The sequence below is a fragment of the Meles meles genome, chromosome 13 (genome assembly GCF_922984935.1).
Source record: "Meles meles chromosome 13, mMelMel3.1 paternal haplotype, whole genome shotgun sequence".
In the NCBI taxonomy this organism is placed as follows: Eukaryota; Metazoa; Chordata; class Mammalia; order Carnivora; family Mustelidae; genus Meles; species Meles meles.
The window spans coordinates 80,866,581-80,881,463 of NC_060078.1; the positions used below are offsets into that span (position 1 = coordinate 80,866,581).

The 14,883-nt window shown below is 37.9% G+C and overlaps 1 protein-coding gene across 3 annotated transcripts in view; it reads left to right on the forward strand.

The window, feature by feature from the left end:
- Nucleotides 1-14,883, forward strand: part of ZRANB1 (zinc finger RANBP2-type containing 1) — a 54,707-nt gene that overhangs the window by 5,903 nt on the left and 33,921 nt on the right. The window contains exon 2 of one of the 3 annotated variants that reach the window (XM_046027995.1): nt 12,438-13,288. The exons of 1 other annotated variant lie outside the window; for it this stretch is intronic. In XM_046027995.1, the coding sequence (XP_045883951.1) occupies nt 12,475-13,288 (814 nt within the window). In that variant the 5' untranslated portion in view covers nt 12,438-12,474. Of the gene's footprint in view, nt 1-12,437; nt 13,289-14,883 lie in introns of those variants that run through there. One more of the 3 variants, XM_046027997.1, reaches the window with a different exon arrangement.

A 14,883-nucleotide genomic window follows, 5' to 3' on the forward strand; every position in this document is an offset into this window, starting at 1 on the left:
ATTTTTATAGAAATTTATCTAGCAGATTAATTTTTGGGCACCTTTTTTTAAAAAAGTAGACTATATAAAACTGTTACTGAATTAAAACATTTAGTAATGACCTACTCACTGCTTAAAAAGCAGCCATACTGGATGTTGGGATACCCAGGTGAACAAGACTTGTATTTACATTCCTCTATGGAGAGGCAGTCTAGGAGCAGACAAGGAAAACAGACCAGCTAGTGATAAGTGCCCTGCAGATAGCGCAAGCTGGGTCATGTGGTGGAGTGACGGATTGGTCCGGGAAAATCTTTCTGTGGAGGTGGTGTTAAAAGCAAGATCTCAGTGACGACAGCTGACCACATGCAAGTCTGGGGATAGAGCATTCTAGGCAGAAGAGATTTCAAATACAAAACTCTTAACGTGAGATCGAGCTTGCTTGGTAAAAGGGAACAGAATGAACTCCAATTTTATGTAGAGATTTTCAAGAAAGGCTGGTAAATTTTAATTTTATTCAGAGTGGATCAGAAGCCATTAGAAGCTTTTAAATCCTTGTGTTGTGACCTTGTTTACATTTTCTAAAGAATCCGTGTGGCTTCTGTGTATGGGTGGTGGATAGGGTAGGAAGCAGTAAGAATAGTGGGGAGGCTTTGCAGTAATCCAGAGGAGAGTAGATGGCTGGGACTAGGGCTGTGGTAGGGGATTCTGGAGGAAAATCAAGATTTTGGGATTTATTTTGGAGGTAGTATCAGTGCCTTTTGGTAGCTAGAGATATTGACTATAGTCAGCCTCTCCTGTCACCTAATATTCATGTTTTATTCTAGGGAAATGTTTTTGTAATCCTGGAAGGCTGCGATAGACTAATGAGAAAAAACTGGAGTCAGAATTTGGGGTTTACTTCCTAAAGCTATGTGACCCTGGGCAAGTCATTTTACTTTTCTTAGTGCCCTGGATTCCTTGTCATTAAAATGAATATACTTGTAGCTCAGGGAGATTCTAGGTATCTTAGGGGTGAATACCAGAGGGTTTTTAGGATTAAGGGAAGTAATACAAGTGTTTTGTGGCCTAAAGGTCCATACATAATTTAAGGTGGTATTATTTCAAGATGGCAGTTGTTGGTAATATTATTTATGGGATATGGATCTTGAGGTTACTGGTTTTAGTACCTACTTAAAGACAGGTATGGCATTATCATAATTTTTTTCAGTGGACCCTTGGGTCTTATTCATTTGGCCAATATCTGAGATTCAATAAGAAGTGGAGAGGGACTTGAATTTGTGTCTAAGAAGTACAGTACATTTTCCTGTATATGGGAGAAATGAGTACAAATATCAAGAGATGGAACTGATCTTCCCATAGTAGATTAAAGTAGATTTCACCTTAACACTTTGGTGGAAGGCAGTGGTACATTACTAAAGGAAAATGTTGTAGGATTATTTTTTTTAAGATTTTTATTTATTTATAACAGAGATCACAAGTAGAGAAGCAGGCAGAGAGAGGGGGAAGCAGGCTCCCCACTGTGCAGAGAGCCTGACCCAGGGCTCAGTCCCAGGACCCTGAGATCATGACCTGAGCTGAAGGCAGAGGCTTAACCCACTGAGCCACCCAGGTGGCCCTGTAGGATATTCTTGAAGTGCGTGTGTATTTATGTTTCAGTGACCAGGCAGGTACATGAAGACCTGTCAGGTTGCATGCTCTACCAACTGAGCCAGCCAGGTGCCCCAAGATTCTACAAATCTTACTCAAATTTGACACTCCATTAATGATCTTTATAAAGGCAAAAGAAAATTTTAGACTATGTGTTGGAGTCTGCCATTAAAAAAAAAAAAAAAAAGGTTTTATTCGTTAGAGCACACAAGCAAGGGGAGCTGCCAGCAGAGGGAGAAGCAGGTTCCCTGGAGCCTGACCTGGGACTCTATCCCAGGACCCTGGGATCAGGACCTGAGGTGAAGGCAGACCCTTGACCGACTGAGCCACCCAAGTGCCCGCAAATAGTGATTTTTGAATCCAGTTACCCTTTTTGCATTTATTAGTTGGATTTTTACTGCAAGGAGGAGCTTTCTCATTTACTTGTTTGTGTGTTTATCAATGTCTGTGTAAACTTACAAGTTTTTATTTTAGCCAGTGATTTTAAATCTTTATTGTTGGGGCGCCTGGATGGCTCAGTTTGTCGAGTGCATGTTTCTTGGTTTCAGCTCAGGTCGTGATGCCAGGGTTCTGGGATCAAGCCTGGAATCTGGTTGGCGGTGCTCAGTGTGCAGTGTGCTTGAGATTCTTTCCCCTCTCCCTGTCCCTCCACCTCTGCCCCTCCTCCCCTGCTTGTTCTCTCTTTATCTCCTCTAAAATAAATAAGTAAAATCTAAAAAAAAAAAACAACAAAAAAAAAACTTTGTTGTTATTGTTTATGGTGATGCTCAAGGTGATCCAAATTTGGTCAGGAGGAGCTCCTCGTAGTAATTTCTGTCTTTTTTTTTTTTTAATTTTTTAGGTGTGACTATATTTCAGATTTGGTTTTATGTTTTAGAGCAGCTTTAGGTTCAACCCAAAAGTTACTGCGGTCTTTTTAAAACTCTCCATCGTTCTTTGAGAGCTGATTTTTTTTTTTTTTTAAAGAGTTTCCTGTGTATTAGTGACAAAAAAATTAAGGAGCAGATTTTAAAAAGCAGACTTTATTATTTAGAGCAGTTTAGGTTAATAGTAAAATTGAGCAGAAATTATAGAGAGTTCTTCTGTATCCCTTGCCCCAACACAGGCATAGCCTCCCCCAATATTAATCAACAAAGTGGTTCATTTGTTTACAATTGATGAATCTGCCATGACAAATCATTATCAGCCAGACTCCATCATTTAAAGTTCACTCTTCATATTGCCATCCTGGTCAAAACCCATAGGATGTACAAGTATCCGCCATTATCATGTCATACAGCATATTTTCACAACCCTAAAAATCCTCTCTGCTCTGCCTGTATATTCTTGCCTCCCCACAACTTCTGGCAACCACTGATCTTTTCACTGACTTGTTAGTTTTGGTTTTTCTAGAATATCATGTAATTGGAATCACACAGTGTATAGCCATTTCATATTGGCTTCTTCCACTTAGTAATAGGCATTTAAGGTTCCTCTGTTTTTAGTGGCTTGATCCCTCACTTGTTTTTAGTACTGAATAGTATTTTTTCTTTCTTTTTTTAAATATTTATTTATTTGTCAGAGAGAGCACAAGGGAGGAGAGCAGCAGGCAGAGGGAGAGTTGGCTGAGCAGGGAGCCCGATGTGGGACTCGATCCCTGGACCCTGGGATCATGACCTGAGCTGAAGACTGATGTTTAACTGGCTGAGCCACCTAGGCGTCCCTGAGTAGTATTTCATTTTACCACAGTTTATCCGTTCACCTTAGGTCATGTGTCACACCTACTGAAGGTGCTTGCGAGTTTTGGTAATTACGAATAACATCTGTATGCAGACTTTTGTGGACATAAGTTTTCAACGGCTTTGGGCAGATACCAAGGTGCACATTTGCTGGGTTGCATGGTAAGAGCATGTGTAGTGTTGTAGGAAACTATCAAACACTGTTCGCGAGTGGCTGGACCATTTTGCGTTCCTGTCGGTAATGAATGAGAGGTCTTGTTACTTTATGTCCTTGCTAGCATTTTGTGTTGTCAGTGTTCTGGATTTTGGCCATTCTAATAGGTGTGCAGTGTTATCTAATTGTTGTTTTAATTTGCGTTTTCCTATTGACATAGGATGTTGAGCATTTTTTCATGTGCTTATTGGCCATGTATAGGTCTTGGTGAGGTTTGTCTGTTTAGGTCTTTTGCCCATGTTTTAATTGGATTGTTTGTTACTGTTGAGTTTCAAGAGTTCTTTGTATATTTCGAATAAAAGTCCTGTAGCAGATAGGGCTTTTGCAAATATTTTCTCCTATTTTTGGCTTATCTTTTCATTCCCTTGACTGTGTTTTGCAGAGTGGAAGTTTTTAATTATAATAAGAAATACTTCAGGAAGTATTTCTTTCATGGTACTTTATTTAAAAAAGTACCTTAGCCATAGCTAAGGTCATCTAGATATCCTTTTATTTTATCTTCTAGGAATTTTATAGTTCTTCATTTTACATTTAGGTCTGTTATCCATTTTGAGTGAATTTTTGTGAAGGATGTGATGTCTGTGTGTAGAGTAAATTCCTTGCGTGTGGATGTCTAGTTGTTCCAGTGCCTTTTTTTTTTTTTTTTTTGAAAAGACATCTTTTCTCCATTGTATTGCCTTTACTCCTTTGTCAGTGATCAGCTGACTACATTTGTGGGTCTGTTTCTGGGCTCTCTTCTATCCCATTCGCTTATTTGTCTGTTCTTTTGCCAATAACACACTGTCTTGATTACTGTAGCTTTACAGTAAGTTTTGAAGCTGGGGGATTAGTTCTTAGACTTTTTCTTTCTTCACTACTTTTTGGCTATTCTGGAAATTATGCTTCTCCATATAAACTTAGAATTGCTTAGTTGATACCCACAGAATAACTTGCTGGCATTTTGATTGGGATTGCATTGAATTTCTTGATCATGTAGGGAAGAAGTGAGATTTTGACTGTTTTGAGTCTGCCATTCCATGAACATGGAATAATAATCCACTTATTTAGTTCCTCTTTGATTTCTTTCATCAGAGTTTTATAGTTTTTCTCATATAGGTCTTGTATGTGTTTTGTTAAATTTATACCCAAGTATTTAAATTTTGGGAATGATAATGTAAATGGTGATAATGTTTTTAATCTCAAATTCCATTTGTTCATTGTGTTATATAGGAAAGCAGTTGATTTTGTATATTAACCTTTTATCCTGCACCCTTGTTATAATCACTTTATTAGCTCTAGGCGTCATTTTGTTGATTTTGGGGGGTTTTCTACAGAGACGGTCCTATCTGTCAATAAAGACAATTTTTCTTTGCAATTTGTGTACTTTTAATTTTCTCCCACAGCATTAGCTAGAATTTCTAATTTGTTGTTAAAAGGAATGGTGAGAGGAAACATTTTTTCCTTATTACTGATCTTAATAGAAAAGTTTCTGGTTTTTCACCATTAAATATGATGTTAGCTGTGGGTTTTTTGTATATGCTCTTTACCATGTTGAGGAAGTTCCCCTGTATTTCTAATTTGCTGAGAGTTTACCCCCTGCTTCATGGATTTGGCCATTCTAATGGGCTTGTTGGATTTTAATAATTTCTTAATATCAAATCAGTGTTTAGGTTAATTTTTAACATGTATTTAAGTTTTAATACACACCCCCACACACAGGAATTTGCTGATTGCATCTCCATGGAATCACTTCTGTCTATCCCCTATAATCCTGCAAACTGGTAATTAGATCTGGAAGCTTGATCTTACTCAGGTTTGATAACTATTATTATTTGGCACAAGTAATTCATAGGTGGTATGGTGTATGAATGTTTGATAGCTTTATTTTAAAAATAAGTTTTTGATACTGCTTACATCTATTAAGTTACCTTAATATTAGTATGTATTTTAAAAATTGGGCTTGCTACCAGAGCTTATAACAAATGGAGCAAGGAAAAGTTAGGAAAACGTTTCATTATCTCTGGAAATAGAGTATTTGCAAAACAAATTCAGTGAACAAGATTTTAAAGTGAATCTTTACATTGAAGAATATTGATGCTTTGATAGTTACAGTTTAGTATATGGGGTGGAGATTCTCGAGATTATCTTAATTCATTTCTTTTTGTTTTAACAGATGTGAGAGTTGAGGCTCTAAGAGAAAATTGATTTACTTGCTATGTTGCAGACTTTACTTTTTTAAAACAGGACTCTGTATAGGTGCTGCAGTTCATACACATCTGTCATTTGGGGGAGATTCTCCCTTTTTTGATTGCCACATGAAATGGAAGCCTTTTCTAGAATTTTAATCAGTATACTGTGGTTTCTTTAGTAATTTGGATTAGTGTATTAGTTTAAGGGAAGTCAGGTTGTTTTTTTTTTTTTTTAAGATTTATTTATTTGAGAGAGAGAGAGAGAGAGAGAGAGCGAGCGCGCACATTAGTGGGAAGTGCAGAGGCAGGGAGAGAGAATCTCAAGCTTATCTCATGACCTGACCTGAAATCAGACGCTTAACTCATTATGCCACCCAGATGCCTCCAGGCTGGCTTTAATAATATTCTCTTTCTCAGGGATTGCCTCCAAAATAAAAACAAAACAAAACAAAAAAAGCCCTTAAGGTATTTTATAGTTGAGAACCATGGTGACTATTTCCAAGTTGGTTTTTTTCCCCCACTCAGTTTTAGATGCTAAATTTAGTATATTTTGTTTTATAAATAACCTTTTTTCTTTCTTTCTTTTTTTTTTTCTTTAAGAGAGAGGGGCAGAGAGAGAGGGAGAGAATCTTTCCCAAGCTGGGCTCAATCTCAGAACCCTGAGATCATGACCTGAGCCAAAATCAAGAGTTGGACATTTAACTGACTAAGCCACCCAGGTGCCCCTTATAAATAATTTTTTAAGGTCTTACTGCTCAACTTTTTAAAGATTTTGTAATAGTTCTCAATCTAGATACACCATGGGAATATTCTGTATAATTTTTTATTTATTTAAAGATTTTATTATTTGACAGAGCACAAGCAAGGGGAGCCGCAGAGAGAGAGGGGAAGGCAGGCTCGATCCCAGAATCCTGGGCTCATAACCTGAGCTGAAGGCAGATGCTTAACCAACTGAGCCACCCAGGCATCCCTTGAGATCTGATTCTTGATTACTTTTTACAAAATTTCACATAGATTTAGCACTTTCAGAAGGTATTTAATGATTGCAAAAGTTTTTGTGACCTTTACAGGACACAAAGGACTTGTGTCCTTTACATTGCAGGACTTGAATAGTTAACCCGCTCATGAGTGCCTGTGGTTTGGTATACCTAGTTGTGGGTGGTGGACATTGTCTACTGAGGTCTTGCCACAGGAGTGGATCCCATCCTCTAAAATTTCTTTTTGCCTGAAATTGCTCTAAGCTCTACTCCTGTCTTTTTTTTTTTTTTTTAAAGATTTTATTTATTTATTTGACAGAGAGAGATCACAAGTAGACAGAGAGGCAGGCAGAGAGAGAGGAGGAAGCAGGCTCCCTGCTGAGCAGAGAGTCTGATGGCGGGGCTCGATCCTATGACTCTGGGATCATGACCTGAGCTGAAAGCAGAGGCTTTATTAACCCACTGAACCACTCAGGCGCCCTACTCCTGTCTTTTTTCAGTTCACTCAATATGGTCTGTCCTATGGATTTTACTAAACAGGGCTGGTCCACATTCCATGCCACTTGATGCCCTGAGCCACAGTTTGTTTGTTTGTTTTTAATTATTTATTAGAATGTGTACATGCGTGCTGAGCAAGCATGGTGGGGGGATATGGAGGGGCAGAGGGAGAGGGAGAGAGGGAGAGAAACTTAAGCAGCCTTCCTGCTGCTTGTGGAGCCTAGCCCGATGTGGGACTTGATCCCACGACCCTGATATCATGACCTGAGCCAAAACCAAGAGTCTGCCCCTTAATGGACTGCACTGCCCAGGCGTCCCTGAGCCACGGTTTTGAAAGCTTGGCTACCTGATTGAAAACTGAGGGAGGGAATAATACAGGGACAACACACACAAATCAGTATTCTGGAAACTAGTACCAGGAGGGAATACAGTTAGTGCCAAATGCCAGTAGAAGTGTGGTTGTTTAGTATACTTGAAGTGATTTGGAAAACACTGATAAGAGAGATGAGACTTGAACCGAGCTTTGAAGAAGGGATGGGATTTGCCACAGGTTGGGCATGTGTATCTGTTATGCTTGGGTTTGTAAAGGGTAGTGCCTTCATGTATCATTGGGGCGGGTTGGGGGTGGTAATTGCATGAGGCTAGGGTATGTGTGAGGTGTTTGGGAGTGAGTCTGTGAGGTGGGTTGTGTGCGTGACTATGGGAAGGAGTTGGGAGTTCTTAGTGTTGTGGAATTGCTTCGGAAAGAGTGCTTTGCTATTGGGAGGATTTTTCTGGTAGCAGTAAGCTGGGTGGATTTAGAAAGGGAAGGCACTTAGAAGGCTATTACCGTAGTTTTGACCTGAACTGAGAAGGGTTGATGGCAGTGGAAGATGGGAAGAAAGGAACTGATTGGACAGAAACCACTAGAGAGACTATGGTGGGGGGAAGGGCAAAATTCAAGAGGATTCTGCCTTTCTGTGCTGGGTGCAGAGGTCCTCATGGTGTCCTTAATGGATACAGGAGAAATCAGGGTTAAGGGTTTGCTGTGAGAGGAAGAGAAGAGGTTTAATATAGGATGTGATAAGGTATTGGAGCCCTGAAATGAGGTCAGATTTATGGATAAAGGTTTCACTGTATCATCAGTCTTCAGGATCTTGCTCAAGGCCAGTTGTTTTTTTCCGTTGACTGTTGTGAGGAAGGACAGTGATGTAGAAAGATGCCGAGGAGAAAAGAGGGGAATGACTGTGTGGGAGTTTTGGCTTTAGAGTTAAGTAGTACTTTTTATATATCAGTATTATAGTTCAGAATTACCATGTGATATCGTAACAGAACCTGAAAATTCAGCATGCTTGGAATAACCTAGTTTTAACTTGCATCTGTGTTCTGCTAAGATGCTTTCTGAGCATGTATAAATTTCCATAGATTTATGTTAATATTTATATCAACAATTTATATTAATGAGTTAGTGTTTATATTACTGAGTACAGACTCATATTTAATAAAGCTAATACAAAACCTTAAAGACTGCTATTAGTCCTTCATTTGGATGATTTACCATTTGAAACTAACTGGCAAGGGGGCTTCTTTGTTTTTTTTCTTCTTATTTTTTTTAAAGATTTATTTATTTGAAAGAGAGAGCATACATAGCAGGAGGAGGGGGACAGGGAGAAGCAGACTCCCCATTGAGCAGGGTAGCCTGACCTGGGGCTCAGTCCCAGGGCCCTGAGATCATGACCTGATCCGTAGGCACATGTTTAACCAATTGAGCCACCCTGGCACCCTGTTTCTTTCTTAAGGAGTTTATGCATGATGAGGATTATTTCACTTCTCCTGTTTTTTTTTCATAGGGTTTTAGTAGGTGGTTGGGAGAATTTGTAGAGTAGCTATGATTTTGAGGAATTTCCTTTAATAGGGATCTGGTTCTTCAACAATGTTTGGTAATGCTTCACTAATATGGGCTAATTAATTCATTATTAAGCATGACAATACAAAAAATGTTTAGTTGATAGCTTCTCTTTTCCCCTGATCATTAGTCTGTATGCTCATAATACTTGGGCTTTTATTATTATTTCAACTGGGAAGTATATAACCAAAAGCAGTTATCAGTTTAGGACTGATTGATATACTTGGAGACATTATACTTGGAGACATTATTCAGTCTGTCTACAGGTAGAACTTGATGCACAAATGGATCCATGGATTCTTTGATCCACAGGATGAGAATTGTTGGTATGGCATTCGAACCAAGGAATATTTGTTTGAAGAGTAGAAGTTGTGTGTGGTTCTCCTTAAAGAGGGTCCAGATTGTGCAGATTTTGTTTTTGCTTTTTATTGTACCAATTAATGCAAGTATAATTCATTGGATAGAATTTGGAAGTGTTTCCATGTAAAATTAGACTTGCAAATTAAATTTACTTGGGTATATGACTATGTTAACTTAAAAGATATTTCGTAACAGTTTTATTTTGCTGTACAGTATTAATTCTCAGAGCTGGTTGCTATTAAAAATAATTTTATTTTTTTGGGGGATTTTTGACATCTGGAAGAAAAAACATACTTAGTGTTAATTTGTTGTCAGTAATGCAAGATCATATAGTTGAGCCAAAGTCATCTTTACTCTTCCATTCCATTTACTGATGACAGCAGGTACAAATGGCTCTCTCAGGTAATCCTCTCCAGTGCGTTTTAGTTTTCAGTTACTAAAAAACGGTATTTCTCCAAAGTCTCAATTTCTCATAGAGTTGACACTGTATACATCATTATTTAATATAATTCACTTGCCTTAAAACTTTGGAGCATGGTTTTGGTATTGCTTAGTTACCTGGATTTTTGAAGAGGGAGGCTACTTGCCAGGCATATATGACAGTGACTCTCTTTTTTATGACAGTTTTTTGTTTTTTTTGGTCAGATGTGGACATTGAAACATGTTGTGCTGGCACATTAGTTCATGAAGATGAGCTAAGAGAATGTAGATTTACAAGCTGTTCAGTTGAGCCTATAAACATACCAAACTAAGACTTAGTGAAGCAAGCATGAAATTTTGAATGTGAATATTTTAAATGAAATACTGAAATTACGTATAGTAGCCCTGGATATATATTCATTATGTCATTTGTTCTTGTCATGATAAGTTTCTACTTGACCATGTTTTTTTTCCAGTAGCACAAGCAACTTAGTTATATTTCACTCCTGAGAAACTAAAGGAAGAAACTGCCTAGTGAATATGAAATACTAACTATATGATTATAGTTTCTTGCTCTTTAGCACACTTCTGGACTGCTGTTAGAGTGTATGTAATCTGTATGTAAAAACTAAATTTCAAAATCTAAGCAATATAAATATAAATAACCTGGGTTAGGGGGAAAATATAGTTAGTTGCTGAAGGAGAAAAAGACTTCAGGCTAAATACAAGCAGTATTTATTTTTTACTTTTCTACTTAGTTTATATCACCTTTCTCTCTTCAGTAATAACAAGTAATATGGGTAGGAACTGATTTAGCATGGCTAAGTTAACATTAAGGATACCATTGGTTCACATACACACACGTTTAAGGCTTTAGAGAAAAATGTCTTTCCCATGTCTGTTTGACTGACCAGCCCAATCAGTTAGCTAATTTTGTTGCTAAATAAATTTAATTTATTAAATTACAATGCTAAATACAGTCCATTATTAAAAGAAACGAGTAGGATTAAAATAAAGGCTTTTTAAAAAATAAATACTTCTGGATAAAATAGCAGGCTTCAAGTGAAACTCAGTTTTGGTTTCCTTTACAGGACTAGCCATTCACAGTCAGAGAGAACTGCTTAGCACGCTTTGCCAGTGTCTCCTGAGGAAGTCAGAATCTGAGCCAGCATGAAGACTGAACCTTGTCTTTGGTCTGATTTATAAGTCGTACTTATAAAAAGTCGTACTTTTATTCTAACCATGTGCAAGGTGGAGGCTGTAGCACGGAAACTAAAATCTTAGTCAGTGTGGTTTTTATTTGAGCTCATGAATGATAGCCTTTCCTGGAGTGAATTTGTCCTCTCAACGGAGTTTGCACTATAAATGGGGGGAGGACTTGGCAAACAGAGACACGGTAATAAGCACATACCAAGTGAAAGATTAAGCTTTTCAGGTCAGGAAAAATCCCTGAGAAAGGGAGGCAAAAGCTTCTGTTACTCTGCCTAGGATTTTTCACTTTTCTGGTTAAAAATATGTGGCAGGATGATATTTAGTTGAGAAGGGATATAAGTAAGTGAAGAGTCTGGCTTTAGTGACAGCCATTAAAAAAAGTAATTATTAAATTTGCTGTGGAAGTTACTTCATAAATTAGTTGGCATTAAATCATGAAGTCTTCATTTTAGTGTAGTGTTAGTAATAAGCCCAGTGTAGAATCCTATGAACCTTTTAAAATATTGAATACAGGTTTTTAGTATGAATTGAATTTTGAATGTATTTTAAATACTGAATATTTTGAGTGTGAGTATTCAAAATTCTGTTGGCATGAGTATGCTAGTAGTTATCTTAGGGACATTCTATTGATTTTATTGTCCCAGTAGATGATGTATAGTTTTTATTTTTTTGTGCTTCAGAGATAACTAGATTTTGAAGGGTGTAGGCTATCAAGGAACTTGGTCTGTATTTCAGTGTCACTTTTCTGATTATAAGGATTTTTACTCTTCAACGTTTTTCTTTTCTGTCTGTGCTTATTAAGAGCAGTGGATAAGTAGCACTTTTAAGCTGCTTTTTCTCCCTTAGCAAAAATGATAGAGTTGACTTTGTTTGATCTTCTGAATTCTTCAGTGAATCAAGCATAAGGATACTGTACCTAGATAGCATAAGAACCTGTGTTCATAATTTGAGAATGGTTACGTGTTTAAGTTATTTGATTTGTGTTCTTTCCCTTCTCTTTGAATCTTAACTGTTGATTACTCTTCTAAATCGATGGTGATGACCTGTGGCTTAAACATCTATTAGTGGCTTCTCTGTTTTAACTTGCTTCCCTCTTAGAACAAACCTCCCTTTATCTTCTGCTTATCCCTTTTGCATTCTAAAGTACAATTTCATTAAATCCCCAAGGTCTAAGATTTTTCTTTGGAAACTTACCTCTGGTGTCTCTAATGGAAATTGGAAAAGTAAGGATAGTTCATTGTTAAATCTTACAGGCTGCTTTTGTGAGATTTATATTTTATAACTTGAAGGGTACTTTTGGGGCACAGAGATGGAATTATGTAGTTATTGTTTTAATAACTATGTCCTAATTATTTATAGCTTCCTGCCTGACATAACTCACTTCAAGAAGAGCACAATGTCAGAACGTGGAATTAAGTGGGCTTGTGAATATTGTACGTATGAAAACTGGCCATCTGCGATCAAGTGCACTATGTGTCGCGCCCAAAGACCAAGTGGAACAATTATCACAGAAGATCCATTTAAAAGTGGTTCAAGTGATGTTGGTAGAGACTGGGATCCTTCCAGCACCGAAGGAGGAAGTAGTCCTTTGATATGTCCAGACTCTAGCGCAAGACCCAGGGTTAAGTCTTCATACAGCATGGAAAATGCAAACAAATGGTCATGCCACATGTGTACCTACTTGAACTGGCCGAGAGCAATCAGATGTACCCAGTGCTTATCTCAGCGTAGGACCAGGAGTCCCACAGAATCTCCTCAATCCTCAGGATCTGGTTCAAGACCAGTTGCTTTTTCTGTTGATCCTTGTGAGGAATACAATGATAGAAATAAACCGAACACAAGGACCCAGCACTGGACTTGTTCTATTTGCACGTATGAAAACTGGGCCAAGGCTAAAAAATGTGTTGTTTGTGACCATCCCAGACCTAATAATATTGAAGCAATAGAATTGGCAGAGACTGAAGAGGCTTCTTCAATAATAAATGAGCAAGACCGAGCTCGGTGGAGGGGAAGCTGCAGCAGTGGGAATAGCCAAAGAAGATCACCTCCCACTACAAAACGGGACTCTGAAATGAAAATGGATTTTCAGAGGATTGAATTGGCTGGTGCTGTTGGCAGCAAGGAGGAACTTGAAGTGGACTTTAAAAAACTAAAACAAATTAAAAACAGGATGAAAAAGACCGATTGGCTATTCCTCAATGCTTGTGTGGGTAAGTTTCTACATTTTTTGAAAGGGATGGGAAAAGGTATTAAGAATGACATGAAAGATATAAGCAGGATCAGTATTATTTAAGATTTAGGTCATTCAGCATGATAGCTGTACTCCCACTATCCATGCATAAGAATCTGTTTTTGTGATCTTGTTATAACTTTATCCTAAATCGCCTCCATTTCATTCTGTGTCTTTCCATCATTAAGGAGAAAAGCTTTTTAAGTTAAAGGGTTTTACAGATCAGGAGGAGAAAAATAATACCTGGAGTTTGAAACTGCTGCTCTGTTTATTTTAACAAGGTGTGACTGAGGAACAGCAGCTGCTGCTTCAGTGTCTGTAAACAGTGTGAGCGTCTTGTGACGACAGCAGTGCGGTCAGATGCTCACACGGCCGCACAAATGTGGCTCCAAGAAGCTGAACAGACATAATACTGACCTTGAAAATACTGATGTGAATTCAGCATGAATGTCATGTAGTTAATACTGGCAAATTTTGTAAAACTGATTTCACCTAGCCAGCTGGATTCCACAGTTCAAATCATGATATGTGTGTGTATTGTGGTTTTAGGGCTTCCTAAAGAAATTCTGGATATTGATCCCCAGTTACTGGTTCAGACCTGTTGAAGGAGCAGGACATGTTGGAGAGCAGGGTTTTCTCTAGTTACCAACCTTGTGAATTAAATATTTGTGATGTAATTCACAAAAGCAGTTATTGGATACCCTGTGCTTTTTTGTTTCTTTTGAGTAGGTTAGCTTTTTGAGTTTTATGATTTAAATTATCATAATTGTTGATAATTTAATGGGGTTTAATTATCCCCACGGGGGATATTTTGGGTGGTGCTTGCTTTGACATTCTGTTTTTTGTTTTTTTTTTTAAGATTTTATTTATTTATTTGACAGAGATCACAAGTAGGCAGAGAGGCAGGCAGGAAGAGGGAATCAGGCTCCTGGCTGAGCAGAGAGCCCATGTGAGGCTCCATCCCAGGATCCTGGGCTCACGACCTGAGCCCGAAGGCAGAGGCTTTAACCCACTGAGCCACCCAGGCGCCCCTGACATTCTGTTTTGTAGAGAAAATTTTTGTAAAGGATTATTTGGAGTGACTAGAGTTAAATATTGTGTGGAACAGTAGCTAAGCCTTAAATATAGCTTAGCTGTATGTGTATGTTTTTTACAGGTATGAATTTCTTTTGTTTACCCTCCTGAATATAGCTCCAAGAACAGAAGATGTAACTATATGAACTTGTAAGTCCTAAGCATAGATTTCAAGAAATCTGAGTTTTTTATTTTAGTTGTGTTCTGGTAAAAAGAATGTCCCAGAAGGTGAGTCCTTCTGAACACCAAAACACAATAGGCACTTAGTAACTCTTAGCTCCAATTTTCTTCTGTCCGAGGACTAGGAATGAGAGTACACTGACCCATTTTAGATTATCTGTGTTTTTCCATTTCATCCCATAGATTTTTTTCCCCCTCCAAGTTGGGGTACCCTATATGGTATAATTTTCCTTTTTTTTTTTTTTTTTTTTTAAAGGAGATAGATTTTATTTATTTTGAGGCCAAAGCCGACCTGTAACATAAAATTCACCATTTTGAAAG